The sequence below is a fragment of the Anabrus simplex genome, chromosome 4 (assembly GCF_040414725.1).
Source record: "Anabrus simplex isolate iqAnaSimp1 chromosome 4, ASM4041472v1, whole genome shotgun sequence".
Taxonomy (NCBI): Eukaryota; Metazoa; Arthropoda; class Insecta; order Orthoptera; family Tettigoniidae; genus Anabrus; species Anabrus simplex.
The window spans coordinates 221,486,027-221,499,973 of NC_090268.1; the positions used below are offsets into that span (position 1 = coordinate 221,486,027).

The window sequence follows — 13,947 nt, forward strand, 5'->3', positions numbered from 1 at the left end:
TTTACATGATATCTGCACTTAAAATAAAGAAATTGTCTAAGGACCATTCTTAATAGAGGGTTCACTACACCGAACGCGTAGCAGAAAATGATAAATGCAAAACGCATCACACGAATCAATCACAAAGACATCACTGAGGAAAAATGTCAGTCACATAGCATATCCCAGAAATAGAACCCAATAGCGTAGTAAAATTAAGCATCACCAATAGAAAACCACAAACGGAAAGAAACGAGAAGTCATCGTTTATATGCCCTACACTTCAAGAGAGAACTGGTCAGGTAATACAAAAAGTTAGTAATCACATACTCAAATACACACTTGTAAGAGAGCAGTAACAATTAATCCAAACACAACGGCATTCAGAGGCAGACTCTCCACGTGATAAGATAATAATAATAATAATAATAATAATAATAATAATAATAATAATAATAATAATAATAATAATAATAATAATAATACAACGGTTACGTAACGACCAGGCAAAGATAACCAGCAATGGCAACAGACACAGTTCAAGGTGATAAGGCGACTCAACAAAGCAAGAATGATGAACGTATTAAGCCCTCCATTAACAATGTCCTTACATACTGCAGAAACACTACCTGTAAAATGAATAATAAAGAAATTTGTTGTCACCAAATAGCCCAAAATTATTATTATTATTATTATTATTATTATTATTATTATTATTATTATTATTATTATTATTATTATTATTAGGGAAAATTAGTGTCAACAGAGCTTGCTCGGTGCACCATTCAAAATATTCCCTTACCGAGGAGAAATGAACCCGTAATAATATAATGAAAATAAATAGAACAATATGTCACAATAAAACATAACGTCGCATGCCGGCAGAATTTACAAGAATGGGCAGCAATAATTCAAATGAAAACACTAGCATGAAGGGAACATCACTAGAAACACACATAAAATTTAGCAGAAATAAAATAAATAATAGGAAGAATAAAATGGAAAAGACCCAAACACACCAAGGGTTTAACGGACGTCACAATGCACATACTACGGCTCCAAAATACAAGTGCACATGACGAAAATGAACGAACAAAATTACACCTCGCAAAAATAAGTACTTCCAACTATGAGGCGCCTACCAAATTTAGCAAAAACATATCCACAAATAAATAAGATGTAGTACTTACATGAAAGAAGAACACAATTACCAACTAATCCAAAAATGAACAGTGCACCCAGCAATCACCCGTCACACGACAAATTAATTCTACATTAAACACTACATCCTATTCATCAAATTAAAATATAATTAAATATTTATATGTACAACTAATCCCTAAAAAGGGATGCACTACACCACTTTATCCTATTCCCATGGCAAAGAAATCCATCTTGCAATATATCGTAGACATTACAAAGCGTCTAACTCCAGTCAGTTCAAATGCAGACCAGCCAGCAGACAGTCGTTTTCAGAATGCAGAGCGCTTGGCGCACAGCGGTCAGTTCAGAGAGTCAGACGCTATCTGTCTAACAGCGTTCAAACTCACCACAAGTTCCATAGCACGCGCATAGATGGCATTAACGTACACTTATCAGGCAGTAGAATGCACTATATTACCAACATAGGAGTGTCAAATGTGCCGTGCAAAAGGCCTAACAACACATACGAAAAGTCCAAATATATTATACAGGAATACGAAAACGTACACCGACAGATATCAAGTTTTTTATTAATTGTAACACCACACAGCTGATTCAGAAAGTGATGGAACCAACTAGAGGGAAAAATATCCTGGACGTAGTCCTGGTAAAACCAGATGAGCTCTATAGAGAAACCGAAGTAATAGATGATATTAGTGATCATGAAGCTGTTTTTGTTGTAGTTAAAAATAAATGTGATAGAAAGGAAGGTCTTAAAAGTAGGACTATTAGGCAGTACCATATGGCTGATAAAGCAGGCATGAGGCAGTTTTTAAAAAGTAACTGTGATGGGTGGAAAACGGTAAACAAAAATGTAAACAGATTCTGGGATGGGTTTAAAGCAATTGTTGAGGAATGTGAAAACAGGTTTGTACCTTTAAAGGTGGTAAGGAATGGTAAAGACCCACCTTATTATAATAGAGAAATAAAGAGACTAAGAAGGAGGTTCAGACTGGAAAGAAATAGAGTTAGAAATGGCTGTGGAAGTAAGGAGAAATTGAAATAACTTACTAGGAAATTGAATCTAGCAAAGAAGGCAGCTAAGGATAACATGATGGCAAGCATAAAGGCCGTCATACAAATGTTAGTGAAATATGGAAGGGTATGTATAGGTACTTTAAGGCAGAAACAGGTTCTAAGAAGGACATTCCAGGAATAATTAATGAACAAGGGGAGTGTGTATGTGAGGATCTTCAAAAGGCAGAAGTATTCAGTCAGCAGTACAAATAAGTAAAGATTGTTGGTTACAAGGATAATGTCCAGGTAGAGAATGCTGAAGAAGTATTAAAATTTACATATGATAACAATGACATTTACAATAAGATACAAAAGTTGAAAACTAGAAAAGCGGCTGAAATTGTTAAGATTTCTGGGGATATACTAAAGACAATGGGTTGGGATAAGTACCATATCTGAAGTACTTATTTGATTTTTGTTTGGTTGAAGGAGCTATACCAAATGAATGGAAAGTTACTATAGTAGCCCCTGTGTATAAAGGAAAGGGTGAAAGACATAAAGCTGAAAATTACAGGCAGTAAGTTCGACATGCATTGCATGTAAGCTTTGGGAAGGCATTCTTTCTGATTATATTAGACATGTTTGCAAAATTAATAACTGGTTCGATAGAAGGCAGTTTGGTTTTAGGAAAGGTTATTCCACTGAAGCTTAAGTTGTAGTATTCCAGCAAGATATAGCACATATCTTGGATTCAGGAGGTCAAATGGACTGTATCGCAAATGACCTGTCTAAAGCATTTGATAGGGTTGATCATGGGAGACTACTGGCAAAAATGAGTGCAGTTGTACTCGACAAAAGAGTGACTGAATGGGTTGCTATATTTCTAGAAAATAGATCTCAGAGAATTAGTGTAGGCAAAGCTTACGTGGAATCAGAGATAAGGCTTTTTGCGGATGATGTTATTCTGTATAGAGGAATAAATAAGTTACAAGATTGTGAGCAACTGCAACATGACCTTGATAATGTTGTGAGACGGACAGCAGGCAATGGTATGATGATAAACGGGGTTAAAAGTCAGGTTGTAAGTTTCACAAAAGGAAAAGTCCACTCAGTTTTAATTACTGCATTGATGGGGTGAAAGTTCTTTTTGGGGATCATTGTAAGTATTTAGGTGTTAATATAAGGAAAGATCTTCATTGAGGTAATCACATAAATAGGTTTGTAAATAAAGGGTATAGATCTCTGCACATGGTTATGAGGGTGTTTAGGGGTTGTAGTAAGGATGCAAAAGAGAGGGCATATAAGTCTCTGGTAAAACCCAAACTAATGGTTCCAGTGTATGGGATCCTCACCAGGATTACTTGATTCAAGAACTGGAATAAATCCAAAAAAAGCAGCTCAATTTGTTGTGAGTGATTTCTGACAAAAGAGTAGCGTTACAAAAATGTTGCAAAGTTTGAGCTGGGAAGAACTGGGAGAAAGGAGACGAGCTGCTCGACTGAATGGTATGTAATACCAATATAGTTGGTCCGTTATTGGACATTATAAATTTTCCAGCTAACTCACTCCTGGTTGCTAGCATTTCACCCCAGTGTGCTAAGTTGGGCTCATCAGTTGGTAAATAGCACACTCCCAAGACCCATGGCTAGTGCATACCGGGGAGGCCAATGCGTAGGCTACTTGGAGCCACTGGCATTGCCAATGCACTATGAGAGACTTTGCCTCATTACCAAAAATTGATGCCTGCCTGGCCATCACATGATGCAGATGTTGATTTCCATAGGGACATTATAATGGACCAACTATATTGGTATTATCTATTTATGTCAGTAGTTCATAAAGATTGTTTTGATAGGAGTTAAGAATGGCTCGTAAAAAGAAACATTCAGGATTTTTTTATAGAAAAAGAAATTTGCAGCAGACTTCTGAAGCTGGAAACCCATTTGCTGTTCCTGAGTTTGATGAAGATTTTAATACTGTAGTTTCAATTAAAAATAACATAAAAAGATACTAATAATATGGTCTCTATTTCATACCAATGATCATCCCAAGCCACAAATATGACTAATCTAACCTAATATAAAAATATATTATTGCAATAATGTAACACAATTTTTAATGAAATAAACTGCAAATCATATTCCATGAAAATAACAAATCAGCTACATTCATACAAGGTTACGGTATAGGCCTAATCATTTCATAAATTGTAGAACCCTAGTTGTCCTTTCCTGTTTGTTAACTTTTGTTGGGGATAGGGGGAGGGAGGAGGAAGCTCTTTTGCCTGGGTGAAAATTTTGCCTTGGGACCCAGCAAACAACAAAATGCTACGAACCATCTGTAACCTGCATTTAGTGAAGAAATTGTGTGTGTCAGATGCCTTCTATCAACATCTATGTTGACATATTACTGGCATCCGACAACAGTGACCAAGTGCCATGGCTGGGTATTTCCGTTGTTTCCCTCAGTCTCACAAGTTAACTGTCATTTTAGTGAGGTCATATGGGCATGTGGCAGCGACAATAATGCAGAAATAGACCACATTTCTACAGCAGTGTAGTGAGTTTTTAGTTATTTTAGAGAGAAAACCCACTTAGGATAGCTGCCCTAATTCTAGGAAAACTACAAAGGTTCAGCCTACATAGGACAATAATAAAATACATTTAATTAATTTTCATTTGAAATTTTAAAAATGTTGCAATATTAATTTGCAGGCAGCTACCCCACAATGGATTCTGTTTATTCAGATAACTTTTAAGTTATACAGATGATTTTGTACCATGTGAAGTGAATCTCTTAAAATCTCAGTTGACATTTCTTGTAGAACATTAGTAGGGAGTTGAAACCTTTTGAAAATATTCACAGAGAAATTTGTGATTGTTCCACGTGTACCAAACAACATACCAATAACTTCCCAGTTCTTAATTTTATACTTGCGTCCCAAGTCATGAAAGCAAGGCTCATAATGTAATAGAAATGTATGTGTATACTTTCTGAAAAGACAATCTGGAAAATTTCAGTTACAAAATTAGCTTTATATAGACTGTAGACTCCCTCCAGTTTGGCTTTGGTTAGTTGGACCCCTGGAAAGTCTGGCCAGCACCTATTCTTGAGTCACACTTCCCTTCCTTACCTCCTGCCCTGTTCAGACAGACATAAGTCACCACCTGTCTCTCTAGTTACCAGTTACATCAGTTGACTGATTGTTACATTTTGTTTATGACAGTCTGTGATAGTTATACAAAGTGTTAGTGTAATTTTACAAATTAAATTCTGAGTTTTTATCATTCATATTCAATAAATTTGACCATTTTCGGTCCTTGGTTTGTCCGTATTGACTAAATTCATATTAATATTCTACGGGTGATAGTTTGATCCGCCCTGTCAATACATTATCAAATTCCTAATTTTATACAGTTATTTCAACTTGTATGGGATTCGGGAGCCACCTCTCCCTTCATCAGTGATTACTACCTCACAAAGCAAGATTCTCCATATCTTATGTGTTAAAAGAATGTTATATATTGATGATGTTTTATGTATAGATGAATGTTGTTAGATCTTATATTTTTCCACGCTGTTTGAAAACAAAATGATCAAAACAATTTTGGATATGTATAAATTGGGCTTTATGATTTAAAGGGTTAAGTAGAAACTCTATACGCTGTGTGTTGCCAGCCTGCAATGACAGTTGTACTGGCCTCCTCCTGAACGAGCTGGATGAGCTTGCGGCTCGTCTCCGGAAGAACGCGGGCCATCTCGCAGAAGGACTGGTGCCTCCGCCATGGGAACCTTTGCAGTCCGTCCGTGATAACTCAACAGAATTACGAACCAGGTTGGAGAAGTGGCTACGTGTTGTGGAAGAGGCCTCGCGTTTACCTCACGACGCAGCTGAAGAAATGAGAAGAAAGGCTAAACTGCTCCTCTCCAAGGTACTGTGGTCTAGTGTCTCAAGTGTCATCTTCTACTGCTGGCTCCTTAACCAACTCAAGTAGAATATTCCATTTTCAGTCGAGAAACCTTCCTACGAGCAGCAAACATGGCTCACAGGTGAGGGGACAAGCAACAGGCATTTTGGAGCAGATTCTGTCCCTGCAGGAGAACATTGAAGGTATGTTGTTTGTAGATTGTTTGGTTTACTGTGGCAATTGGCCTACTTTCTTTCTTTCTTTCTTTCTTTCTTTCTTTCTTTCTGTACTTATTTAGTTATAACAGGAGCAACATCATCATAATTGTCCAACTCCAGTTTCCTGGGTGTAGTTTACAAGCGCTCGCCATATATTCCTGTCTTCATACATCTTCTGTTCCAGAACATCTTTCCATCTGTGATCTCTCTTCTCCACATATTTTACTGTCTCCATCCAACATTTCTTTGGCCTTTCCCTATGTCTTTCGCCTCAGACAGTAAGGTTGAAGTATTTTCTGGCAGGTCTTTCACTCATACCACTTCTCTTCTTCTTCTTCTTCTTCTTCTTCTTCTTCTTCTTCTTTTTCTTTTCCTACAGTTTCCACATCTGTGGAGTTGCGGGTGCGAACTGTGTCACACGTATGGATTTGGTCCTGTTTTAGGGCCGGATGCCCTTCCTGACGTCAACCCTATATGGAGGGATGTAATCATTATTGCGTGTTTCTGTGGTGGTTGGTAATGTGGTATGTTGTCTGAATAACTCTACCACTTCTCTATTACTCTGGTAATACGGATCTTCCTATTTTCTCCTTTGTGGTAGTTTGATTCACAGTTGTAATGAATCTCATTTCTGTTGCTTCAATTCTGCTTTAGTCATTGTTTAGTAGAGTACATATACTCTAAACCAAATGTGAGAAATGGTATGAAGTAGGTATGGTACAGGGTTGTCTTTGCTTTTTGTGGTATTTTGCAATCCCGGAGTAAGTTTCTGACTTGATTGTATAAGTCTGATGCTTTCTGTGTCCTGCCGAGTATTCCCAGCTTGACAATGTTGTCCTTCGAGATTGTGCTTCTGAGGTACTTAGAGTGAGAAACTATTTCTAATTTGGTTCCTTCCAAAAAGAGTTCTGAGTTTCTTCCTCCCCTGTTCATGGTCATTTCTACAGTCTTTATTTTACTCATCTTCAGCTCAGCATTTTTGAACATATTGTTCCATTCAGTCAGTTTTTTCTGTTCTTCAGCTTCTTTATCTCCCCATAACAGCACATACTGGGGCATTCAGTTTGCTGTCCATTTCTTAACAAAAGTTTCTTTGAACAATATCCATTATTCTTCTACCCTCTAATCTCATTTTTGGGACATTGTGTTGTTAACCTTGCCTGGTAATTCCTTGTTCTTCTCGGAGTCCTTCAACAACTAGATCTCGATCTTTGGCATTTTTTTTTTTTTTGCACTTAACTTTGGGGACATGGAGATCTTTAACATCAGCTTTTAACAGCCGATGGTCACTATCTAGACACTCACTGGGTATGACTTTGACAGCACTAACATACTGACCAGCTTTGCCATCAGTGATGATGTAGTCTATCACGGTATTCGGCTTTCCATCGCAATTCTATCGTGTTATTTTATGACTCTCCTTCTGGTACAATGTGTTTTGTATGCTTAAGCTGTTTCAAACGCAGAAATCAATCAAACTGTCTCCTTCAGAGTTTCTATACCCAAAGCTATGAGGTCTGATGATGTTTTCACAATCTTGTCTCTCTTTATCAACCTGGGCATTCAGATCTCCCATTATCCTCCATTAATTTGTTCTTCAAGTTACTTCAAGTTTTTTCACATCTGTGGTAACATCCTTAATTATTAATCTTAAACAAAGGAGGTAGCAGAAATACTTAAAAAGGGAAAAAAATGGTGAGCATTCTCTTTTCTTGTTAGTGAAAGCCATGCCTTTCTCAGTTTCGACTCAGTTAACTTATAACTTCATTCTGTCAAAACCAATTCTGGCTAAAGTAAAATTTAACAAACACCTGCAAACAAAAATATTTAACAACAGAATATACCTGAAAAATATAGTTTAATTCAAAATAGATGACAGGTTTCATTTTTGAAAGAACATCATCAAATTCGGTCATATAACACATTATTATTATTATTATTATTATTATTATTATTATTATTATTATTATTATTATTATTATTATTATTATTATTATTATTATTATTATTATTATTATTATTGTTACGGAGTTATCCGTGGTAGTTAGAGGTGAAAGAAGGTGCTGGGATGAATAGGTCTCAACTTACGAAATTAAAGTTAATTTAAAATTTAACAAATTTTCTTTTCAACAAATTAAGAATGTACAATTGCAATTTGTTAATGGATTTGGGCTTCGAGCCCCCAGACACACAATCCTTGAACAATGAGCCCAACTTTACTTATGTATAAGGTTCAACAAAGGGGCAGAAACCCCCAATCATACCAAGGAGCACTAGCTCCCAATTACCCAGTTAAGCCTGCTCGAGGCACACAGAAACCAAATTTAAGAAAGAGCAACCCGCTCTCAAAGTTCAAGCCTATTCAAAGGCCACACCAAACTCCACCTTCAATCTGCCCTCCAGGCACACAAGAACAGGGGTAATAATACCCAATATACTGAGGCCTATTAAGTAAAGAAACAGGTCAATTACATGGCCCAAAATTCTGAGTTGAATGGAGGCGTAACTTGCACTCCTAATACACCTTTTTAAAACCTACTTGGCACTAGGCCGCATGTGCAAGGGCTAATCCCATACTACGGAGGTGACACGATAGGAAAACTTATTACATTATGAAGCGAAGAAAAACGGTTATGAAAACGTAGTCACCTCAAAAACAATATGAGAGGGAGCTCGAGAGGGTTAGGCACTCTCTATCCCGATTTGTAGTTAAAGAGACGGAATTTATACCAAGTGTCTTTTACATTTTAAAGGAAGGTTACATGATAAAAGTTTCGAACCTGCCCCGAGGGTTAAACTGCTGAGCTAGCAAGAAATGAAGTTATTAAAAGGCCATTACCTTATGGAAGAACTGTTGCCCGAAGGAAGAGGTGCTTCCCGCCCCCTGCTACATAATCACACAAGGAAAGATGTTACTGAAGTGGCCCGGAGACCAGAAAATCAGCATTTTAAATACCCTCGTGGAACATTCGAGACCTTTCAAGAATGAGAACCCACACCCCCCTCAATTTTATTGGCTAGGATCAAGCAACATATCCAAATCGGAGAAGACATACGTTATTGGTCAAAAATTAATTAGAGAAATTCGGGATTGGCTAAATTCAAAACAAGCGGAAAGAGAAGGGTTATACTGCCAACCCAAAAAATGACTGAAAGAAATTTAACATAGAACAAACTTATGAACACAAAATTTCTCAAAAAACAGTTCCTTCGCTTCGCACCAGGGTGCACAATTGTAGTTCTTCAGTAGTGCCATCTAGAAGAGAATGTTCACACTTCTCACTACAGAGAAAACAAATATAAATCGAAAAAGACACAGTTCAGAACTCTTCAAAATTTACAATAGCGACATCTTCTGAGAAACTTTAGAATTAACATGGTTGTTAAAGTTCAGGCTTCCTCAAGTAGAGGAGTTTCAACTGGCGCAATGTTTGAATTAGCGGCGCGGAGGTGTACCACCCGGTACAGACCTCCCCCCCACAAAAGTCCCTCCAAGGGGTAACACAGAAGAACACCAAATTTTGTTTAAACTAAGGTCCAAGTTATGATGTTGATATAGAAATTAATTGCAGAAGGATTTACAAACAAGTTTTCTTAAATTGGTTGTATCCAGTTTCAAATTCTTTGTAGTAACTTTTGATGTAATGTCTTTATGCTTGTGGTAGTTGAATTCAGAAGGAAAAACTTTTAATTCTTGAAAGGAAACAAAACTTTTCCTAAGTCCACCAAACGTAGCAGTTGAATCCAGAAATGTAGTAATTGTAGAAATGGAATGTCCATGTAGCAGAATAAATACTTTAAATGTCGATTAAGTTTGACGGCCAGACCAGCCGCTGCTGCTTGTGTCCAGAGGAGGCCGCTCGGACCCCTCAAGTACCCTGAGATACCGCTCTCCCGCACCATGAGAGGGGTAGTGGTGCTGAAGCACACCGCACACACGGCGAACGTTTACAGGCCGCGGGCAAGTTGCAGGTGGTGCGCCGCACATCAGCCTTGGCCGGGAGGAGGGCTCCGGCTCGCCGTACACTGGTTGACCTTACTGAAGTAGATCGGGCCCGTGCTCTACTCCAGTAGCGGCACGGCGCCGCGCGGCTGCGGGGGCACTGAAACATTAAGATCTCGGCGGCAGAATTTGTTGGACCATAATGATTTTCGGGTTCAGTACTTGTGGTGGAGCTGAGGGGCCAGCGGCATGGAAATATTTATTTCATTTTAATTAGCCACTGGTGTGGTTGAGCAGGAGACGGGAGCGTGGTAATGGCCATGGCAAGGACAGGATAGCAGTTTAACTGGTCGGGAGGTTGTACAATGAACATTAGGAAACAAAGAACATAATTCCAAGGGCAGAAGGCCTCAAAATGAAACCAAAAATATAACCTTCAGATTTCTTTCAAAATGTAACAAAAAAAATAAAAACGAGCTAAGTTAGTGCGGAAATTACACAGGTTTCACCTGGGACAGGTGAACCGTAAATATCCTCTCGGTGGCTGGATTGCTTAATAACAACGTGACTGGCGTAAGAAAATCTACAATTATGCACGGCCCATGAAATCTGGGGGCAAGCTTGCACGCGGGAACAAAATTCTTGACCATCACCTGGTCACCTGCCTTCAAATTGGTGGGTCTCCGTCCATGATCATATCTTTCCCTAACCTTTTCATGAGACACTTTAAGATTGGCTTTAGCCTTCTTCCAAAGATCTTTAATATTATCTGGATCTATTGTCTCAGGTAGAATATCACTAAGAGACCAAAGGTTAGAGAGTGGCGTGTTGGGTACAAACTTGAACATCAAGGAAGCTGGAGTAAACTTATGAGATTCATGAACCGCCGTATTCAAAGCAAAAGCTAACCAATGCTGGGATGTGTCCCACCTAGAATGATCGTCGTGATGATAGGCAATAAGGGCCGATCTTAGATTACGGTTGACCCGTTCCACTAGAGATGGTTGAGGATAGTAAGCAGATGTTGTTACATGCGATATGGACAGGTCAAAACAGAATTTACGAAAGAGATTGGATGTGAAAGCTTTAGCATTATCAGACACAATATATTGACACGGACCAAAAGAAGCAAAAATGGAATTTAAACAAGTAATGGTGGACTGAGCGGTAGCCAGCTTAGTCAGGAATAACCAAGAAAATCTAGTAAAACCATCTACACATACAAGGATGAACTTGTTGGCATTCCCCTTTGACTGGGGGAAGGGTCCTACGTAATCGATGTAGAGACGTTCCATGGGGCGCGACGCTTGATGAGAAGACAAAAGCCCTTGTTTAGTGGACATGGTGGGTTTACTAAGCCAACATGATTTACAAGATTTTATCAGTTCACGAATTTCTCCGTCCATACCCTTCCAGATGAACATTTCACGAATCTTTTCACGGGTTTTAAAGATGCCTAAATGCCCCCCTAATGGGGTCTCATGATAATACTTGAAGATCATTGGTACAAGAACAGCTGGAACTACAACTTTCATTTTTTTATCATGCCTCGACGGGCAACATAAAACACCATTCCTCAATACATAAGGGACGACATGTTCCCCAGAAGAAAGGGTTTCCATAATGGGAGCCAGCACTGGATTTTCACGCTGATATTTTTCAATATCCCTAAACAACATGGGAACATCAGTCAGAATGGCATTAACCTCAGACAGTATGGACTCGGGAGGTGAAGAACCATCATCCAGATTCGGGGTCTCTACATCATTAGAAAACATGCGGCTTAGTCCGTCAGCAACCACGTTTTCAGAACCTCTGATATGCCTAACATCAAATTGGAAGGCCGAAATTCGGATGGCCCACCGGGCTATACGACCAGTACGACGCGGCCTACCTAAGACCCAACTTAAGGCTTGGTTATCATCGCCATAAGACCTATCTGTGTTGGTGCGACGTAAAGCAACTAGCAAAGAAAAAAGAAAAAAAAACTTGGTTATCGGTCTCCAAGTCAAATTTGACATGTTCCAGATAGAGGCGGAACTTTATTAAAGCAAATAAGACTACCAAACCTTCGAGCTCATAGATGGAATATTTGGCTTCTTGAGCCAATAGAGTCCTAGATGCATAGGCGATGGGTCGCCTCCCTAGTTCAGTCTCTTGAAGAAGGACTGCAGCTACCGCCGCCGCCGCCGCGTCGGTTTGGACGATGAATTTCTTGTAGAAATCGGGCATGGCCAGTACATGGGCGTTACACAGAGCTAATTTTAGATCTTCAAAAGCGGCTTGTTGAGAAGGTCCCCACTCAAATTTGATGCCTTTCCTACGAAGTAAGTTCAAGGGCGCCGCTCTATTGGCGAAATTTGGAATAAATTTCCTGAAGAAATTCACCATACCAATGAACCTAGCAATACCTTCGATGTCCTTGGGAGGCTTGAAGTCACGGATGGCCTGTGTTCTAGAGTGATCGACTGCAACACCATCGGGCGACACAATATGCCCTAGGAATGACATGGAGGGCTTAGCGAAGGCAACCTTGGACAACTTCACAGTTAACCCAGCCTTACGGAGGCGATTGAGGACTTCTCGCAGATGATCTAGGTGTTCTTCGAAGGTCTCCGAAAATACGACAACATCATCAAGATAGTGGTACAAGTACTCAAACTTGATGTCGGAGAAGACCCTGTCTAGCAGTCTAGTGAGTACAGCTGCTCCCGTGGAGAATCCGAAAGGCACACGGTTGTATTCATACAAATTCCAATCCATGGCAAACGCTGTCAGGTGCCTGGATTCCTCTGCTAACGGTATCTGGTTATAAGCCTGATTAAGGTCTAATATGGTGAAGAACTTAGCTTTACAAAACCAAGAAAAACAAGAGTGAAGGTCTGGAAGGGGCACGGATTGTAACACCACCTTCCGATTGAGAGCCCTATAATCAATCACAGGCCTGAAGCCACCTTGGGGTTTCAAGATTAGAAAAATAGGCAAAGAATACGCCGACTTAGAGGGCCGAATAATACCGTCCTTCAGCATCTGATCAATGATTTCTTTCAGCGCCTTCATTTTAGGTGGAGATAGCCTATAAGGTGGAAAACGGACAGGAATCGAATCCGTAACCTCAATCTTGTATTCAATAAGGTCAGTAACACAAGAGTATCCAAGAACACCTCTGGAAACGACTGACACAGCTTACGAATACTATCAGCCTGCTCCTCAGGTAGATGTCTAAGATCTAACAACATCTCATCCTGGGTAGGCAAAATAGATGAACATGACACAGAATTACATTTCAATAAGGGGATTTTACAATTAGAAGCAAATTTGAATGTGCACAACTTACTTTGAAGATCAAGCACTAGCCCAGTATGGGACATGAAGTCGGCTCCCAATATAATGGGGCAAGATAAGTGCTTTGCCACAAACAATTTAACTTTCCAAGTAAATTTAGAAATCTGAATTTTGGCATATAATAAACCTAAAATTTCTAATGGAGAAGAATTAGCCGAAACATATTGAACTGAAGATGAGCAATAGTCAGGAAGTTTACAAGCAGTTTTCAATTTGGAGTGCCATTCAGCCGAAATAGTAGAACACACACTGCCTGAATCTAATAAAGCTGTTACCGGTTCATTATTTAATTCAATTTTGAAAAAAGGAACAGGTGCGGGAGTATCCGCCGCAATCCTAAGACATTCTTTGGGACCTTCAAAAGATAAATTTGAAGACAGATTTTTTCCCTGAA

General features: G+C 39.1%; 1 protein-coding gene across 1 annotated transcript in view; it reads left to right on the forward strand.

Moving 5' to 3' along the window:
* wb (wing blister) overlaps positions 1 to 13,947 on the forward strand; it is a 682,542-nt gene that overhangs the window by 551,030 nt on the left and 117,565 nt on the right. Inside the window, exons 26-27 of the mRNA XM_068227209.1 lie at positions 5,818 to 6,071; positions 6,151 to 6,250. Of these exons, the coding sequence (XP_068083310.1) occupies positions 5,818 to 6,071; positions 6,151 to 6,250 (354 nt within the window). The remainder of the gene's footprint in view (positions 1 to 5,817; positions 6,072 to 6,150; positions 6,251 to 13,947) is intronic.